This window comes from Carassius auratus, chromosome 12 (genome assembly GCF_003368295.1).
Source record: "Carassius auratus strain Wakin chromosome 12, ASM336829v1, whole genome shotgun sequence".
NCBI classification, from domain to species: Eukaryota; Metazoa; Chordata; class Actinopteri; order Cypriniformes; family Cyprinidae; genus Carassius; species Carassius auratus.
This window is the reverse complement of record NC_039254.1, coordinates 1512696-1532714: the sequence shown is the minus strand read 5'-3', so window position 1 is coordinate 1532714 and position 20019 is coordinate 1512696. Positions and strand designations below refer to the sequence as shown.

Below are 20019 nucleotides of genomic sequence, written 5' to 3'. Positions count from 1 at the left end.
CTGTTCGACACATTTTATGGGAATTATTCCAGCTTTTCAGAGAGTCTATTTTAAACATGGCTCAGACTGCTGGGACAGACCCACATGTCACAGCTGAACGTCTCCTGAGAGCCGAGACAGGAAGACACAGTCACATAAACTGCTCCTACTCTTTTTCTTCCCTGTTTTCCCTGTATTTTCTCTTAAAGCATTGAAATATTTCTGATAATCTTCGCCTCCAACAAAGCTTGTTTTGTAGCCTTGCTTACAGATTCAAAAATGCTACATCAAGATTGATTTAAAATAAAATAAATCCCATTAACAAAATGTTTTGGTTACTTAAAATATGAATGGCTTTTAATTTCAGCTAGCTGTTTAACTTGATGTAAATTAATAAATACTAATTAAATAAAAACATTAATTAAAACTGTGTGTGTGTGTGCGCGTGTGTGTATATGTATGTATATATCTGTATATATTCATTTTCAGGAAATTATTAATAATGCATGCAAATTACTACTACTCCTCTGGAAAATGCTTAAGATGCTGAAACTTCTCCTTCAGTGCCCTGGGTTGTAGTAAAAGACTGATTGTTTGCAAAACTAGGTTTTAAACTGTAAATGTAGGCTATGGCATCTCTTTTAATATTTAATGTTGTTCCCTGTATAGTATGACTGCAATTTAAATAATAATATCAGACTATTCCTGTGCACAGTCAGTGCCGTAATTGATGCACAAACATGACTTTGGTTGTGATGATTGTAATAACCAAACTTAGATGCTGTTGATTTTTGAAAGCATGGAATATTCTCAGTGCATAACTTAAAATGTAAGACTGTTTCTCACAAAAAATAAAAAGGGTATTGCTTCAGAAGACTTGGAATTCAAGCACATGAAGTCATGTGTGCTAGGTTTATAGTTTTATAGTCCCATTTGGTGTTTTTGAAAGCCTTTTTATGGAAAGAGATGCTTGAAAATATTCTCCTTTGGTTTTCCACAACAGTGTACGCTTTCATTCTGAGGTAAAATCTTTTAGTGCATTGCCGTCTCAACAGGAACATGTAATTGTAAAAGGAAAGTAATTGTAAAGTTGAACATGTGCTCTAATATTACAGTGCAAGTTTGGCTTTATGAACTGCACTTGTTTTATTCTTCCTCCAGTCTGAATAACTAATCCACATCATCTCCTGCAGACTGCAGATGCTATTACTGGCAGCTTTCTTAAAAATGATGCACCACAGATATTGATTTATAATCACAGTTTCTCCCTCTCTGTGCCACCAGGATGCTATCAAAGTTTCAATTATGAATCAGTTATATATCAGATCCTGGGCAGCAGAAGTGTAATGCTAGGTTTTATTTATACTTGACATTTGAAGTTATAAGTCTGATATGAGAGAATGTCAGAGCTGAGGAATATCCGTATTACTGTTTAGATCAGGTCATGGATATTGACTCATTTAAGGCCACCTGCTCCACCCAAAGAAATAATATGTATAGAATGTGTCTGTGTGTGTGTGTGTGTGTGTGTGTGTGTGTGTCTTAAATAGTCTTAAAAAGTCATGAAGTGATGGCATTAAATATTGCATGCACTGAAAAAAAAAAAAAAAAAAAGATACATTTTTTTTTTAATTTTTTTTTAATCTTAGAACAAATATATGTCAGGTATAAAAATGTACAGTAAAAGTTTTTTTTTTTTTCCTTCTCTAGTTAAGCTATTTATTTGTACATGGATTAAAAAGATATTGAGATCAGTTGGAAGTTGTATTTCCATGCATGTTGCTTATTCAACTCATTGTGTTCTCCTTAGACCTCTACATTAAGAAAACATAGATGTTTTGTATTGCTTTTAATTTCTGATCTTTAATGTCTTAAAGTCTTAAATTCACCTTCATGGAACTTGCACCATGCCTGATATAATAATGCACTTTTTTTTCTGTACAAAATGATGCATTTTACAGCCTTCGTTTTCAGCCTCCCATTGGACGTACATTACTGTGCGTGCTATTTTTCTGTTTGATTTTACGGAGGAACGGGTCAGAAAAATATTCTATGCCTGGTGATCCCAGAACATTCCTCTAATGATCTCTTAAATATTTGATATGATCGGGTGGTGCAGCTGGGTAATTTTTGCTTCCGCTTCAACATAAATCTGAGAAAGCACTTTTTGTTTGACAGTCAACTCAAAGCTCATTGTTCACAGATGGTTAGAAGGATATCACAGCAGCATGTTTTGACATAATGAGCTTCAAAGATGACGTGTGATGTGTGTTGTGTTCAGATGTGGGAGGAGGCCATTATTCTGGGGAAGGAGTTAGCCGAACAGTACGAGAACGAGATGTTTGACTTTGAGCAGCTGAGCGCGTTACTGGTACGTACAAGCTTTCTCTCTCAAGGTTTAACAATGAAACAAACAATTGATGAGTCGTTCAGACTGTTAAAGTGCACCAAAGTAGCTAAATTGGTCAAATATAAATGATCAGAGGGCTTTAATGAGTTTCTGCATTTTGTTCATTAGTGGGGTTTTGTCTGATTGGGAAACAAATGACAAATTGATCCATTCAGACACAAACAACGATTGTGGTCTGATTTCATTACAAATTAACTGTTGCCACATTTTGCAAGGTCCTGAACAAAAGTTTGTGAGTAACTTTATTGTAACCCTTCACATTTTGATCTCAACCATTTTTTATTACTTTTTTACTTTTTTTTTTATTTTATTATTTTAAACTATCTTATGTAGTTATGTAAAAACCGGTATGTGTATGTCATTTTATTGTTTTATGTATAAAATATTTTATATAAATGTTATATATATATATATATATATATATATATATATATATATATATATATATATATATATATATATATCTCTTAAAACAGGTACGAAATTAATTTATATTCTTATTCATTAGGTTATCATTTTTATTTAATGTAATATATATATATATATATATATATATATATATATATATATATATATATATATATATATATATATATATATATATATATATATATATATATTACATTAAATGTGTGTGTGTGTTTGTGTAATTTACTATGAAATAAAACATGATATTTTATGTTTGTATTTTTATCTTATTTTATTGTTTAACCTATTTATTATTATTTTTTTATTTTTATATAGTAATATAAGTAAATTGTCAAATTAATTGAGATAATTATATTAATTATGCAACCTAGCAAGGCCCATATCAGCAGCTGTTAAACAGGAATAGTGTTTGTGTTCATTAAAGAGTGTTTTTCGCTCATGATCTGATCGTCTCTGTGTCTCTCAGAGGAAGCAGGCTCAGTTTTATGAGAACATCGTGAAAGTGATCAGACCAAAGCCGGACTACTTCGCTGTGGGGTATTATGGACTGGGCTTCCCCTCGTTCATGCGGGTGAGAATTTCTCTTATAATCCTGAATCTTTCATATGTCACCGTCACCATAGATATATCTCTGCTTCTTTGTGTAAATGCATTCCTTTGTGAATTCGTTTTATATATTTCCAAAGGCCTGGAAATCAGTTACTGGTGTCTTTGTGTCAAACTCACTCCTGCAGGAACCTTCATTCAGACACAGACAAGTTCATGTTCCAGGGGTTGATTTGTATCAAAACTGACAGATATCATTTTCCTTTGGATATATGAAGGTCAATTTTTACCATACCTTTACCATTTTACTCTTCACATTTTTTTGTATTGATTCTTTCGCTCCTCTTTGTCAAAAATGTATAAATTCAATCTTACAATATACAATTTGATTTTTAATCTATCTTAACTTAAACTATGATAATGACTATTATCATGAAATATCAAAACATTATAAAATAAATAAAAACATCTCAATATTTATTAAATAATTAAGTTAATGTTTCTACTTCAAATGTAATATTTCTATTAATCAAAAAAAGTTATTTGTATTGTTATTATCATTATCATCATCACTAGCTTCTTCCCATATATTTCACTTCCACTTTGCTGCTCAAATCCATTGTTATTAAGTTGTCAAAAAATATATATAATAACAAAAAAATTATAAAACATTTTTTTTTAGTAAATATTATTTGATGAATTATTTATTTGTATTTAAGGAATTCAATTATATTATTCAGTTCAATTATTCAATTTTTGTTGTTATTTTTATTTTTAGCTTAGTTTATTACTAAATATATCTAAATTATTTTTTGTCACTGTAATAAATTTTTTATTTATTTATTAAATATTATTTATTAAATTTATACAATCATTTGTTTAAATTATTATAATTGGTATTATTTAGTGTTGGGCAACGATTAAATTTTTTAACCGTGATTAATCACATTATTGTCTGTGATTAATCGCAATTAATCGCATTATGAACAAAACCAAAAATGCATTCAAAAGTAGTGATTTGTGCACTTTTTTCATTTAAAAGTACTGCTATATGAACAAGTGTAATTATAACATTTGGTTTGCAAACTAATGTTTTTGTGTTTCTATTTTCTTTTATCACCAGATCGGTTTCAGTTCCACTTTGCAGCTCAAATCCCGTGTTTCTGTAGTTGATGACGTGACTTTTTAAATGTGCTCTTGACAGACTCATCTAAACTGTCTCATATGTGAAACCAAAACACGGTATTATACAGCAAATCAAATTCTTTCAAAGCTACATACAGTACAGATGATAAGACTTTGATACAGTATGAAGGTCAGAATGTTGACTCAAGTGCATGGTTTTATTCTCTGTATATTTCTATATATCCCCTGCCTGAATCTCTGTCATTCCTGATGAAACAGAATCATTCACCCTCCACATATCACAGTGTGTGTTTAAGCCTGTGGTTGTGGCTCTGAACCGCCTCAGATACATTTGTAATTCTGTTAATACTCTTCAGCCGCTTGCAGTCACACGTCTTGAAAACAGACATCCTGGGAACAAAAAAGAAATGGGCATCTAAAGGCCAGTCGCCTCCTACTAGTGTTGACATGTTGCTCCATGGACAAAAGCTTTTGCCTGTTAAAACACAAAACGTCTCACTATCTCCCCTCTCTCCTTAAAGTGCCACTTTTGTATGCGTGTGGAGTCGTGCTAACGCAGCCGGTTTGTTCCGCCGTGCTTGGAATCACCAGCGCTGTGAAAACACCCATCGAGAGCACAGTGCAATTTGTCACCTTATCGCTCAAAGCAGATTTGAAAATATACCAGCCCTGGGCATATTTCACCTCCGGTTCACATTTCACTAATTGAGCAGCTGAAATATGTTCGTGCATGCGGGGAGTGTGCACGTGTGTGTATCTCCATTTTCATATTGAATCCTATCATGCTGCTTTGTCCTATTTCAAAATATTAAATGCGATCATGCATTGTTCACACTTCAATTCCATGCATATCGGTAATTTAGTATCTCGTTCCGTCACTGTCATATTTCTCAGCGTGTGTGTGGGTGTTTGTGTGCACACAGCAGTCTGTGTGTAGTTGTTCTCACAGACGCTGTGAATGGAAACATATTGACTGTGTTGTAGGTGGGCGCAGATGATTGACGCTGTCTTTATGGGAATGTGCAATAATTGAGCATTTCCACACTGCCAAACACCTCGGAATTACAGCTGCTGTGGCTATCTTGAGATTCAACGTTCAAACTCAAAAAAAAAAAACTTTGGATTCATAGATGATGACTGAATGGTCTAGGTTTTAGGTTTTCAGCTGCACTTATGTATTTCTTCCTTTAATTACTTATTTCTTTTTTGCAGGTTTACTGTTTTAATAAAAACATTTATATTTATCATTATATTAATATACATGCATTTCATTGATATAAACGTGCAATTCTAAGAAAAAAGTGCAAGTTTCCATCTTGCAACCCTGAATTGTGAGTTTATATAAAAACTTAACTGGATTTTTTTTTTTTTTTTACTTTTCTTCTCAAAATCACAGTTTTGCATTTTTAACTTGCAAAAAAAAAAAAAAAAAAAAAAAAAAAGCTTTGAATTGCAAGCTAAAAACCCAGAATTACGAGATTTATATATTGTAATCCAAATTTTATTTATTTTATTTTTTTGGCCAAGAAAAAAACGAGTCTAAATACTAATCAATATCACTTTTTTTTTTTTTTTATAAAGTTAACTGATAAGAGTTCTGTTGGCTGTTTAATGCGTTTTAATAATATTCAAATGTTTTTTGATTATTGAGCTCTTGTTAGATATGCTTCACTGATGAAAACTTATTTAAATGTTTTTATTTTTGTCTTGTTTTTCCACGTAGATGCTGCTGTTTTAAATCATATCTGGATGTGTTAGTAGTCTTCTCTGGCCTTTGTGTATTTGATTATTGCTTTGTTATATTTCTGTGTGTTCATTCAATCTGATGTGTTAATTAAATTGTGCTTTTTTTAGAAAAAGTGATGCTTTGAAATTCATAAAATGCAAATATTATTCAACGTTTTTGGCGGTGAGCACAGAAAAGTTGTCAAAACAAATCAGAAAAGGAAAGGTTGATCTGGAGATGAGATTGTCTATTGCGTGTTTTTTTCAGAATAAGATGTTCATCTTTCGGGGGAAAGAGTATGAGCGGCGGGAGGACTTTGAGGCCAGACTCCTGACTCAGCTTCCCAACGCTGAGAAGATGAAGACCACGACGCCTCCCAGCGAGGACATCAGGAGCTCCTCTGGACAGTGTATCCTCCAGACGCACTCACAGCACATGCATAAAACTGTGTTTAGTTCAGTGTTTAGGCTACTTCAGATCTCCAGATTGTTTCTGTTATTGTTTCTTAGTTTGGTTCCACCAGACATTCAGTGTTTCACAGTGAAGCCCATCCTAGAACTGCCACCAAAGTTCCAGAACAAACCTGTGTCAGAGCAGATCGTCAGGTGAGACACTCATCGATCTATCTTTCTAATTATCCGTCTGTCGATCGTGTGTGTGTGTGTGTGTGTGTGTGTGTGATGGGTCCGTAAACCAGAGGGCAGATCTCAGGGGTTTGTGTGTTTCCAAGCGACTCACCCGACCGATTAAAATAGAAAAGTGCAGTGAGCAAACAGTGTTTGACCTTACTACACTCCTCTGTGCTTTAATAAATCACACACACACAAACACACCTGAAGAGGAAGCATAATTCAGTTTCAGGCTAAATTCTGTGCCACAGGGTAAACCGCACCATTATCACCGATCTTGATAAAGCATTAGAGGCGGCTTACCGCAGCCAATCAGAGCCACCAGTGAGCATAGAAAGCAATTAAAACTCACTATTTACCCACAATTCTGAGTAAATAAGCATCAGAGCCTAAGGTCACATGACAAGATGTGATTTCTATGAGCTTACTTGAGCGTGAACGTGTAAAGAAGCTTAAAGGGTGGCTAACTTCAGTGACTGAACGCTGGCCTGATCCTTCATGTCACAGTTGAGGTTTATTTGTGCGTCTCTCCTCTCATGCCCCGGGCTGCATCTTTCTCCCCTGCAGCTAATACATTTGTAAATATTGTAATTGGTTATCTGTGTCTTTTTCAATCCGATTTGAATCCGTTCAGAGCCCAGTCCAGAGGCACGACTCTAGGCATGTTAGTGTCATCATGCTAATTTAGGTGACAAACCTGACTGCAACTGGACTATTCAGATTTGGATTTTAGTGGATTTGTGAACTGAGAAGATCAACTGGTGTAAATGTTCACCTTAATCCCATCTCTTTCTTTTGTTTTTAATAGCAAACAGTTATTTTCTCGTTCAGGCATAATGCCATCTTCGCTCTAGTTCTGAATGGTTTTTTTTAGCATGTTCTTACCAAGAGACTAAATTGATTGATATGAAAAGCGGCCAAATAGAGTTTACGTTCCATATGTGACCCTGGAGCACAAAAACATATGTTGCACCGGTATATTTGTAGCAATTTCCCACAATACATTGTATGGGTGAAAATTATAGATTTTTATTTTATGCCAAAAATCATTAGGATATTAAGTAAAGTTCATGTTCCATGAAGATATTTAGTAAATTTCCTACCATAAATATATCAAAATTTAATTTCTGATTAGTAATAGTGTTAAGAACTTTGGATAAAAAAGTGCACGAACATTTGTATAACTTTAAAGGTGATTTTCTTAATATAATTTTTTTTGTTTATGTATTTATGTTTTGCACCATCAGATTCCAGATTTTTTTTTAATTGTTCTGTCTTAACAAACCATAAATCAATGTAAAGCTTATTTATTCTGCTTTCAGATGATGTATAAATCTCAATTTCAAAAAATGGACCCTTAGGACCCTATATGGTTTTGTGGTTCAAGGTCACATATAAGAGCGGGTTTATCTAAAATGCTTGACACCAAAAATTCTAGAAGGGCTGTGGAACATGCTTTTTTTTAGACCTCAGCAATTGGCAAAAATAAATTAATTGACTTTTCACTTTCACTGCTGGAAGGATTACTTATCTGTTTTGTTCAATTTGCACAAAACCAAACAGGCTACTCACAATTGGTGTCATGTTATCTATGTGTAGTTATCAGTCATACACACTCGTTCATCCCTCACTCAGCATCTTGTTCAGACTCTCATTTAGTGACAGGCGGATTTGTTCAGGAAGTTTGTCCACTCAATGATAGGCTCGTTCACAGCCAGCACTAAAAACCTGTGTAGTCAGCCTACAGTCAGTTTTTGAATGCCCAAAAATCTGCAAAGCTGTTAGATGCTTTACAAAGAGTAGACTTACAGACACAAACAAATTATGAAGACTTTGCATTGTCTCATTTTAAGTGTTTGGGTAAAATCTACATTTAAAAGAAAAAATCTAATTAGCCCAAAATATCAGTAAACTGTGAATTATCAAGATGCTGAAGAGTCATGGTAGTTAACTTCAATTCAAGAGAACTTGTCCAGTGTTTATATTTCCTCTTTTCAAAGAACATCTTTGATAAAGTGGGATTGTTGTTTCTTTTCTGCAGTTTCAGTGTTTTTAATCATCGTCCAGACAGCTTTTAGAAGCACATGCATCTCCTGCCTCTTGACCCAATGCAACCCTCTTAAAACCACTAAACGCTCTGAGAATGAATCATTCGCACTTTATGTTTCAGCTTTTACACCGTGAATGAAGTCCAAAAATTCCAGTATTCACGGCCGGTCCGGAAAGGAGAGAAAGATCCAGACAATGAGTTCGCTGTGAGTTTCCTTTTGCTTTTCAATGACTATAGCATTCCTCTTTTTGTTATTTCACTCAGTGCTTGTGTAAAGTGCTCTACAGCTCCTCATTTTTAGAAGTACTCAGAACTGTTTTTTAATGCCCGTTTGTAAAAACCTTTTAAGATGGCTTCACGTCGAGTTATTACAGTGGGATGTCAAACCTGAGAACACGGCACCATTATACTAAAATATAAAGTCTGTCCCACCTCCACGGCCTCCACTTACATCTGCTGTTGGTAAACATCCATTAAAAGCCAGTAAATGGAGGCTTAAATTGAAGAAAAAAAGCATGCAGGAATAAATTGTGGCCACTCTTTACTTGAAATGTGGCCCTTTGCTAAAAGCTTTAATTCTGCTAACTGTTCACTTAAAATGTTTTGCTAAATATCTTCCCATTCTTCCAAAAGAACATGTGGATTGAAAGGACAACTTACGTAACCGCCTATAAACTACCCGGCATCCTGCGCTGGTTTGAAGTCGTCTCTGCCTCAGCGGTGAGTATGACAGCTTTAGCATCCACAGTGGTTCATTATATTTCATATTCTCAATGTTTTGAAGGAAAACGAGCAGCCTTCACCTATTTCACTTGACCTCCAATGAGCTCTGATACAGCTGATTTGAGCCATCTCACCCTCGTCTGCAATATATACTGTATATTTAACCCGTCTTACTCGCACCATATTCTGATGACCCAGGGGCATTTATTGAAGGATGAAAAAGCTCCAAAATCTCAGCACTGTAGCACTAACTTGTCCATTAATAAAAATGGTCTGCCCAATTTTTTATGCAAGGACGAATTTGTAAGATGGACCTCAAAAAACATCTTTAACAATCTTTAACAGAATTGTTTGTACAAAATAGCTTGTCTTTTCATCCAAGATAAAATTTAATAAAATGTTTGTTTTTATTAGATTGTATTGTATACTGATTAATCTGTAATGATATGGCAGTACATAAAAAAGCCATTCTTTTGGACTGCATGAATATTAAGTGTGCACTATTTTTGACACCACAGGAGTTTAGTACTCAGTTGCATTTTAATGCATTTTCTACTTTCTACAGATATTTTTAAAGAGCTTGTCTCAATATAGAGTGATATGTTAGTCTTTTTGCGCTCCCTTTAGAGTGAACACAACTTACTGCAGGGTTCGCATGAAATACGTAATTATACAATTAAAATGTGGAGTTGTTACTGATTTTCTGATTCTGCTAAGTCACCTTGATGGTGATCATTGTTATCATGCGTCAGTGGCGTTGGTCTGCATTCCTAGTAAAATGTAGTTGTATACTTTAATTCTTAATATTTAAAACAAACCAAAACATTTATAAAACATTTACCTTTAAGACAAGTTAAAGGGCAGTGCAGTCAGATCAGTAATATGGTCTTGAATATGACACATAGTTTGACTTGAAAACCTGCTCTTGTTGTTTCGCTGCTCATTAGAGGAGTTTGTTTGTTGGATTGCAACTTTGGTTGTTTCGTAACAGTAACGTGTTAGACAGCTGCTTTGCATTGTAAATATTTCCTGCTTGTTTATTTTATTCATAAATTATCTTTTTGCTTCTTTATGCAGGAGGAAATCAGTCCACTGGAAAATGCTATGGAGACAATGCAGCTAACCAATGAGAAAATCAGCAACATGGTCCAGAGCCACTTAAACGACTCCAGCCTTCCCATCAACCCCCTCTCTATGCTCCTCAACGGCATCGTGGACCCAGCTGTCATGGGCGGCTTCACTAATTATGAAAAGGTATGAGATTATTCTGGTAATTATTGCCAAATTGTGTCACGGCATAAAGATTAAACACAGTGAACCAAGAGAAGTTGAAGGCATAAACAATTTTAGCCATTTTATATCATGAAAGTCTTCTCATCAAGGCTGCATTTATGCGATTAAATACAGCAAAATTGTGAAATATTTTTGCAACTCAAAACAACTGTTTTCTATGTGAATATATTTTGAAATGTAATTTATTCTTGTGATCAAAACTGAATTTTCAGCATCATTACTCCAGTCTTCACTATCACATGATTCTTCATAAATCATTTTAATGTATTGAGATGCTGCTCAAAAACGTGTTATCATCATCATCAATTCTGGAAATAGTTTTGCTGCTTCATATTTAGTGGAAACATTTCTTTCGGGATTCTGTAATTTACTGTTCGTCCATCATAACCAATGAAGACCTCAACATCATTTAACCAAAAAATTCAAAAGAACAACACAGAACAAAATAGAAAGCTTTTCTAACATTAGAAGTTAATGCATCATTGCTCAATAAAAGTATTTTTATTTATTTTCTTTTAAATGGTACAGCCCCCAAATCTTTGAATGATAGTGTATATTTAGAGGGTTGTAGGTGTTTATAACTTACATTTGTTGTTTTGTCATCTAAAGGCATTTTTCACTGAGAAATACACCCAGGAACATCCAAATGACCAGGAGAAGATTGAAAAACTAAAGGATCTGATTGCTTGGCAGGTAATGATATAATCAATGCGTGTCTTAACAGCAGTACTGGGTCATATGCTGAATATTCATGTGGTGTTTGCCATGATTTTGCAGGTTATATTACATTAATCAGTCCCTTTTTCAAACAATTGATTCAAAAATAAAACTCTGTGCATAATTTCTCTCATGCACAATGTGAGATCACAGTTTCTTCAGAAGATCTTAAAGCATCTGTCACGCAGTATAAATATCCAGCGTGAGGTTTTATGTAAAGGAAGGTCTCCCGGGTTGTAGATGTTGGTTGAAGCAGCACGTGTTTGGTGCTGTAAACTGACTTTATCATCAAATCTAAAGGCTTTTATCGCTCAGTCAAAAACTGATGATGGTTACAGGGCAGAGCAACACATCAGATGCTCCTGCTGTGTATGTGTGTGAGATAGAGATCTACTAAAGATAGAGATCTACTTAGCACTGATGAAGCTTAATTTATAGCTGTTAGTGGGAAATGTATCCCATGCCAAAGACGAATAAGTTTTTATCTCTCTGAAAAGAACATCTTCCCTCTCTGTTGCTGTACACAATAACACGTCGCTAGCTGATGGCTCTTTTTGATGTTTTTTTCTTTTTTCTTCTTGTGCTATGTTGTAAATTCTTTTTTTTTACTTGCTTGTAAATCTCTCAATATACTGTATTATCACATAATCTTAAAACCACCTTTATTTATAGCTCTTTTAACAATACAGATTCAAGAAGGCAGTTCATTATTGAATTGAGTGATGTCATCATCCAGCTCAGTGATTGGTTGTAGTTCTCATTGATCTGAGATTATGAACCTCACTTTTTAGCAATTAACTGAGATCTGTGAGGCCTACAATCAGCTTTTTTCAAAATAAATACAAAACGTGTGCTGAAACTGAAAGAAGTCAAGTTGAAAAAAAAAAAAAAATGAACCCAATATTTTGAAATATAATAAGAGATTTGCAACCAATGTTTTTGTAATTGGGTCATATTTGACCCGGACACTACAAGTGTAAAGTGTCGTTCACACAGGACACGTTTTTCCATTCCAGCATGATACTTTTCTGTAGTTTTTTGTGTAAATGGTAGATCACTAATCGCTAGATCGCTAATGACCATTGGCAGCATCAAGTAGCGACTGTTTTATTTGATATTATTATCGCAGCGCGTCTCAAAACCCTTGTGTTCAGTTTTGTGCTTAAAAAACAACAACCCTTCCTTAACCACCCCTAACAAGGTCCAAAATCCTAAAAACAACAATTATCCAAAAAAAAAATCATATGAATTGTATCATGTTTTGACCTTTTTGTGCGTGCTCCAAAAGGCTGGAAAAGCCTATAATGGCTATGAACATTTCTAGTAATCACATAAGGCAGTCATGGAAATTCATTGGTTAAAACATGTTGGAACAGATTTCACCAGAGCAGTTTTATGCGTCTCCTGTTTGACTTTGACTTGTTCTCTGTAGTGTGTGTGTGTGTGTGTGTGTGTGTGTGTGTGTGTGTGTGATGAATAGTCATGAGTCTGAGCAGCTGTCCGAGTGTTCAGCCTGTTTGTCTGATCCAGCCACACGTCGTATATAGTTACTCTCGGCACATAAACGCTTCTGTTGCGTAATGGTTATTGAAGGACTCGTTCTCTTCAGGGACGTGGACAGAAATGTAATGACAGAGAGAGGCTGGTGTGTCGATGTGTTTTCAGGCAAGGATAGAAGGCTGCTGATGAGCTTTTCCATCAGCAGAACAGATGTGAGGTTTTGATGTTACTCTTCATAATTTGTACAAAGGATGGAAAACAAGCCTGTCCAACTCTCTCCGCTACAGAAAAGCTGCTGTAGATTCAACACATCTGCTGGTGTGTGTTTGCTGGATAAACATGTCAGGAATGTGTGGAGATTCATGGTTGTATCATCTTGAGGCAACAAGTTAAGATGCTTTCGATTAGTTGTCATCTTCGAATTACAAATGGACCGTTTCACATTCAAAAAGATCAACCTGAAGCATTTGAAATATTGTATGAGGCCAGGCACATTGAGTTTGCCATGTCAAGCTAAATTAATAAAGATTAGGTAATATATTAGGAGCAGTTTGTTAAAGAAAATCTACTAATGACATTATTTTTGACAGCATTCTCAGCATTGCCACAAATTCTTCTGGATTTAGTCTTTCTCAAATATAGATAATTCCTGTTTTCGATATCTGTTTATAAAAAAAAATAACTGAAACTAAAATGAAAACCAAATAAAAAATCATTTTTGTTCCTTGAAATAAAACAAGCATTAACTGAAATGTATTTCAGCTGGTTGCAACATTTGTTAATTTAATTTAGTTTAACTTGATGTACTTAATTAAAACTGAAATAGAAAATAAATATGCATGCATAGCAAACTTCTTAAGATTGTAACTCAAATTATAATGAGAAAAAAAATATACAAATTAAAACTGATTGAAAATATGAATAATAAACTACCGTACTATTTCAGTGATACTAATTTAAATTTTTTAAATTTCATTCGGAGAAATCTGTTTAAAAGCAAAAAGCATTTTTAAAATTCTGTTTAGAAAAATGCTTGCGATGACAAAGTAAAAGTCATTTATTTACACATTAAAGAGAGAGCGTTTTGTAAAACAACCTGAATGTATTTCTGACGTGATAAAGGCTGTTTGATGCCATTTGTTGAATGTATCAGTCATCTTATTTTTGACTGGAGCTTTTTATTTTTCCTCAGGTTTTGATATCAGGTCAGGACATTAGCATGAGATGAGTTACAGCAGTTGTCATCCTGTCACAGAATGAAATACGTCTCATGCTTTGTCTTACCTCGGATGTGTTTTAAAGACGTGTTCCTCAGCAACGAAGACGAGCTCAGTCGCACACATCAATTGTGGAGAAATGCATGAAACGCGCATCAGAAAAGCTCCGTCTTTATTATGTAGACTAGACCATTTCCTCAAACATGCATGCGTTGTTGCCATCTCACCACATTATTTACACTTTAACTTCAATTGTTATAGATTTGACAGTGTTCAGCTCATTTATACGAGCAGATGATGAACATTAATGACTGCTATCGAAGCTCTGTCAGAAGGGCTCAAACAGCGGTGGAAAGGCAGGACAATCCCCCTGCAGATTTCAGCTTTTGATTAAGTTTGCTTTCCCTGTTTGGTCTCAGAGCGCAGCCGGGTCTCGGCTGATCTGTGTGAATGTGCTGCTCTCTCAGGTGCTTTTGTTGGCACCGCTTCATTCATGTTAGCCTTCATCTTTCACACTGAGAAAAGCACTTCACTCAGGAAAGAGCAGGAGCTTCAGCTGGTAATGTAGCATGAGGATCTGGGGAGTTTATTGTGTGTTAACGAGAAGAAATTCATCCAGCGCTGTGTTCATGGACTGTGAGAAAATAAAAATAATGCATGTCTCTCTGCCAGCTTGCATTTTCATAAATGACACAAAAACGTGACGGCACACTCACTTTCAGAGCCTCTATGTGATACTAGATTCGTTTTAGAGCAGATCACAAGAATTTCGACTTGTACATGAAATTGTACATTTTATTGTGACTTAAAATAAAAGTTATTATTGCCACATTTTTCAATTTAATTGAGTTTAACTTGCACAAAAATCAGAAATTAAAATAAATGAAAATTACAGAAAAAACTAAATTACTAAACGTAACTAAAATTAAAATAAAAACACAAAATATAAAAATAACTGATTCAAAAAAAAAAAAGTTAATTATTTAAAATAATAGTAGTATATTATTATTATTATTATTATTATTATTATTATTATTATTATTATTATTATTATTATTATTATTCAAATGATTGAAACTATAAAAATGTATCCATAATATTGAAATAACACTGCAAACATCATTGGAGTTGACTTCCATAGTGTGTACTGGGGTGTGAACCTAAACTGGTCTCACGGTTCAATTCGATTATGATTATCATGTCATCGATTCAGTTCAATCCGATATCTCGATGTACTGCGTCCTCATTTATCTGTTGTACTTCACATGTATAACCTACAGTGAGTCAATAAACACAAGCAGCCAGATATATGAACTGAACCTTTAATTTTACCTGCTCAAAGAAAACATGCTTCTTGAATGTGTCAAAGTATTTGGAGCATTTTTAATTTCTCGCTTGTGTCTCGCCTCCCTCCGCCGTTATATGCTGCCGTGACAAATGACATCAGAAAAGCATCAGTTGGACAACCCTAGTGTGAACACAACAATACATAGATATTTCTCAAAATATCTTATGCATACTTGAGAGTATGAAGAACAAAGAAAGTCATACCATTTTGAAGACACATAAGTTTGAGTAAATGATGCTTTAAAGTAAATTTTTGGATGACACTTAGCAATGCATTAGCAGAGAAGAGCCTCAGGTTTAGAATAAGATTCATGTACGTTTGTGGAGGACCAGTGTGTTGTTGAGTTGAGCTCCAATCCTAATCAAGCTCTGCAGGATTACTAGAAACTTCATCATACTCATGATCGTGGGTGTCTGCACCACATCTTCTATTATTAATAACAAGAAGATATTCAAACTGAAGGAAAGCATTGATTATCTCTGCGTTTGAGCACTGAATTCTTCATTCCGTGTCCACATGTGCTCATCAGTTATATTTTCAGTCAGAGTTCGCTGAGGAGACGGATGTGTAGTTGTGTTGTGTGATTTGGCAGCCTGCTTTTATAGCGGTTTTTATCATGTTATAAAGGCCTGGGTTTGCCTGGAGACACGAGCAGCGCTGCTCTATCCGTCTGTATCTCTGTCTCCTTCACAAATTCCCCGCGGTGCTAACAATCCTTATTAAAGCGGGAATCCTCTCACGACTGTTGAACTGAAGGAGGATCTGAACAAACTCTGCATCGCTTCTGTATTATATAGAATTCAGTGCTCGATTCGGGAAAAATTGTGCTACAGTACATTGCGTATTTAATAAGTGAGCTATAGAATTATTCAGCATAAATTATCCTTATGTACATTTGTTTAATCTGATCATGTTAATTAAACTCTTCACATGTATAGAGCAAGCACAAACATTATTAACATTCCAATATTAACAAATATTCATGCATTTCAAATTAAGCACTACAAAATATAAACTTGACAGATGATTAAATATATAAATATTTAAAAAATTTAATAATTCATATATTTAAACAAATAATTTATATGAGATTTAAATATTTAAACACATTTAAACAAATGTTTAAATTGTATCTTTAAAGAGGTTTTTATGATCTGATATTTTTATATATTTTTAGAGGTTGTTTGAAATTCTGAAGAGAAGCTTGATGTCTTTACTTTCATGGTTGAAGACTATTTTAACGTGCACATGAGAAAGTTCTCCTCTCCATTGCATTGCACTGCATTGCATCAGTTGTACATGAAGCTTGTTGGAGTTTATTTGGTTCAGAAATCTCTTTAGAGCGCTCTGATTTACTCTCATAATATCTGGAGACAGCAGCACCTCTCTTTGCAATTAGCTGAGCAGTTCAGATTCTGTGTATGTGTGTGTGTGTGTGAGTGTGTGTGTGTGTGTGACGCGCCTGCGCATTCAGCGCTACTATATCCTTCTGATGTATTATGCTTTATTCTGTACATTCAGATTAGCAGAAGTCTTTTTGAGTCATATTTGAGAGAGAACGCAGTGCTTTGTGAAATGAATGCTTGTGCACAAAGGTTTGTTTGAAATCCTGTGTAATATGATCCGTCTTTCACTGCAAATAAAGCCAGCGCCGGTGCTTTAGTGGCTGTTTGCCTGTTTTATGTGTCTTGTCAGACCAGAGGTTTTATGTAGAAGATAGAAAATTGAACCTCAGAGTGATATTTCAGGCCGAGGTGAATCACTGCGCCTGATTCACAGACAACCGAGAGGCTTGAGTAAATCAGTTCAGAAGATCTGCAGGTTACGTCTCACTCCGACAGTCCACAGTTGATTAGTGAGGCTGACTTTTGGGGAGAATGCTCAGTGATTTGATTTAATTTACAATATTTATTTATCTTAGTTAATGCAATGGTAATATCATTTATTTATATACAGTTTTTCTTTATGATGTCATTTTGCATGGGATTTTTCCTAAAATTTGTATTTATATGCATTTTAATCTTTTTATAATTATTTGTATTTTATTTTACTATATAGACCAGTGGTTTTCAACCTGTGGTCCGCGGCCCCCTAGTGGGTCGCGGTGGTATTGCAGGTGGGCCGCCAATTACTAATAAAATAAATAATATTGTAAATATATGTAAAAATGTCTAAGTCATAACATAATTTCATATATATATATATATATATATATATATATATATATATATAATTAAATAACAAAAAATAAATATTAAGCTGTTAGTATGTTTCCACTATTTGAGCTGGCTGATTGGTTAAGAATAAACCACCAATTTATCTTAGATATTTTTGCTGCATATGCTACAGAACAACAAATTCAAGCATGCATAAATGGATTTTGTTTGTATTTTGTTTAATTAGTTACCATTGGATTATCATAAACTAACAGAGAACAACAGCTGTTTACAATATTTATTTATCTAGGTTAATGTTAATGGTAGTTTATGAATATACAGTTGTTATTTTTAATAATTTTGGTTGTAATGTTTCCATTCATTTATTTTACTGTAGAGTATCTCTGTGACTAACTTGTAAAATGTATTTTTTATAATGAACACATAACATAATCATACTCTTTCTATACTGTTTTGTAACAAAAATGTGTGTTAATTTGTTAATACAGCGATATACATTTTTATTTGAATTTAATTTGAAAGAGCATTATGGTATTGGCTTTAGATAAACATTTGTTGAGTGTGTCTTTTATAATGATTCTTGTCAGTGTGAATATTTAATCATTTTGTCTTCAGTTTTATGTAAGATTGTGGTTTAATTGCTTAGCTTTTGTTTGTGTGTGCATCTCATTCAGATCCCGAACCTGGCAGAAGGAGTTCGCATCCACGGCGAGAAGGTGACGGAGGCTCTACGTCCGTTTCACGAGCGTCTGGAGGCGTGTTTCAAACAGCTGAAAGAGAAGGTGGAGAAGCAGTACGGCGTCAGAACACTAGTGAGTCCCAACAGACACTCACTTTCCAAATCATGCTGCATCACGCCTTCATTATTCACTCCGCCGTAACATCAGCCTTCACGCATTCATGGATGTTCTCATCACCGATCACATGCATGCATCACATGACCTCAGGATGGACTCTTCCCTCGCTATGAACTCTTACACACATTCTGTGTCTGATTTATGTGTTGCATGTATGTCTGCATCTGTCTGTGCTGGTTTCTTCCTCACTTCTTGCTCACTGGGCATTTTTTAATTTTAAATAAGCTGCTTTAGATTATGTATTGAGGAAAGCACTATAGAAATGTTGTACTGAATGAAGTCATGGCAGCTGTTAGATGATTATTAGGCATTGTACAATTGCAGTTTTAAACGCTGTTACTGCTTTAATAGAGCTGTAAGTCTGGCTATTTTTTCAAAGTGTTCGTCCTCTACGACATTAAAATATGCATGTAAAATATGTGCTTTTTTAAGCTATTTTGTTGTAAAACAGAACTTTGTTTCAAAATTAGTTCTGTAATCATTATTAGTTAATATGAAAAGATGACACCATTTTTGGAAAAAGCATACTGTAGGAAATCTATGGTTTCCATCATATATGTATAATTGCAATTTAACCCTAAATCGGAAAGTCCAAATTGTGAGATATCTCCTCACAGTTTGGACTTTCTGATTTAGAAAATGTCAGAATTGTGAGAGAAAAAAAGTAAAGTATTTCCCAGTTCAGACTTTGATCAAGACTTTTCTTGCTAGATTAAATTTTTTTTATTACATGGTGGAAACAGGCTTCCATAGAAATCTTTAATATGGTTATTTTCTTAAGAGAATACATATATTTTCATATGTAATGCACACACATTTTATATATTTATGTTTAATTTAAATTATTTTTTAATCAGTGCTATTATGTTGTTAATCAAATTATGATATAATAAGCCATATAAGCCTGGTAATTTTTTATAACACATGCCACCAACTTAATCAGATAGTTCATATATGCATATATATCAGATAGTTCATCGCTGCTGTTATTGACTCATTAGCTTTTTTTATTAGGTCTAACTTCACTGACAAAAGATACCAGTCAATGCTACATTTAATTTACTTTAAAAGCTTCATTATTATTGTTATTATTATTATAATATTACACGTTTACTTGAAATGAAAAATAGCATACGTTTCTTAATACAGCATTTTAATATATGATGGATGTCTCATTTTCTAAAACCTTTAGATTAAATTACTTTTGCAGTTGTGTAATGCCATCTTCACCTTCTTCCTTTTACAAAATATTATCCATATTCACATAGAAAA

The 20019-nt window shown here is 34.1% G+C and overlaps 1 protein-coding gene across 1 annotated transcript in view; it reads left to right on the top strand.

Moving 5' to 3' along the window:
* Nucleotides 1-20019, top strand: part of LOC113111416 (dedicator of cytokinesis protein 1-like) — a 47536-nt gene that overhangs the window by 17484 nt on the left and 10033 nt on the right. The window contains exons 10-18 of the mRNA XM_026276083.1: nucleotides 2261-2350; nucleotides 3285-3389; nucleotides 6504-6645; nucleotides 6760-6841; nucleotides 9036-9120; nucleotides 9549-9635; nucleotides 10716-10892; nucleotides 11541-11624; nucleotides 18565-18702. Of these exons, the coding sequence (XP_026131868.1) occupies nucleotides 2261-2350; nucleotides 3285-3389; nucleotides 6504-6645; nucleotides 6760-6841; nucleotides 9036-9120; nucleotides 9549-9635; nucleotides 10716-10892; nucleotides 11541-11624; nucleotides 18565-18702 (990 nt within the window). The remainder of the gene's footprint in view (nucleotides 1-2260; nucleotides 2351-3284; nucleotides 3390-6503; nucleotides 6646-6759; nucleotides 6842-9035; nucleotides 9121-9548; nucleotides 9636-10715; nucleotides 10893-11540; nucleotides 11625-18564; nucleotides 18703-20019) is intronic.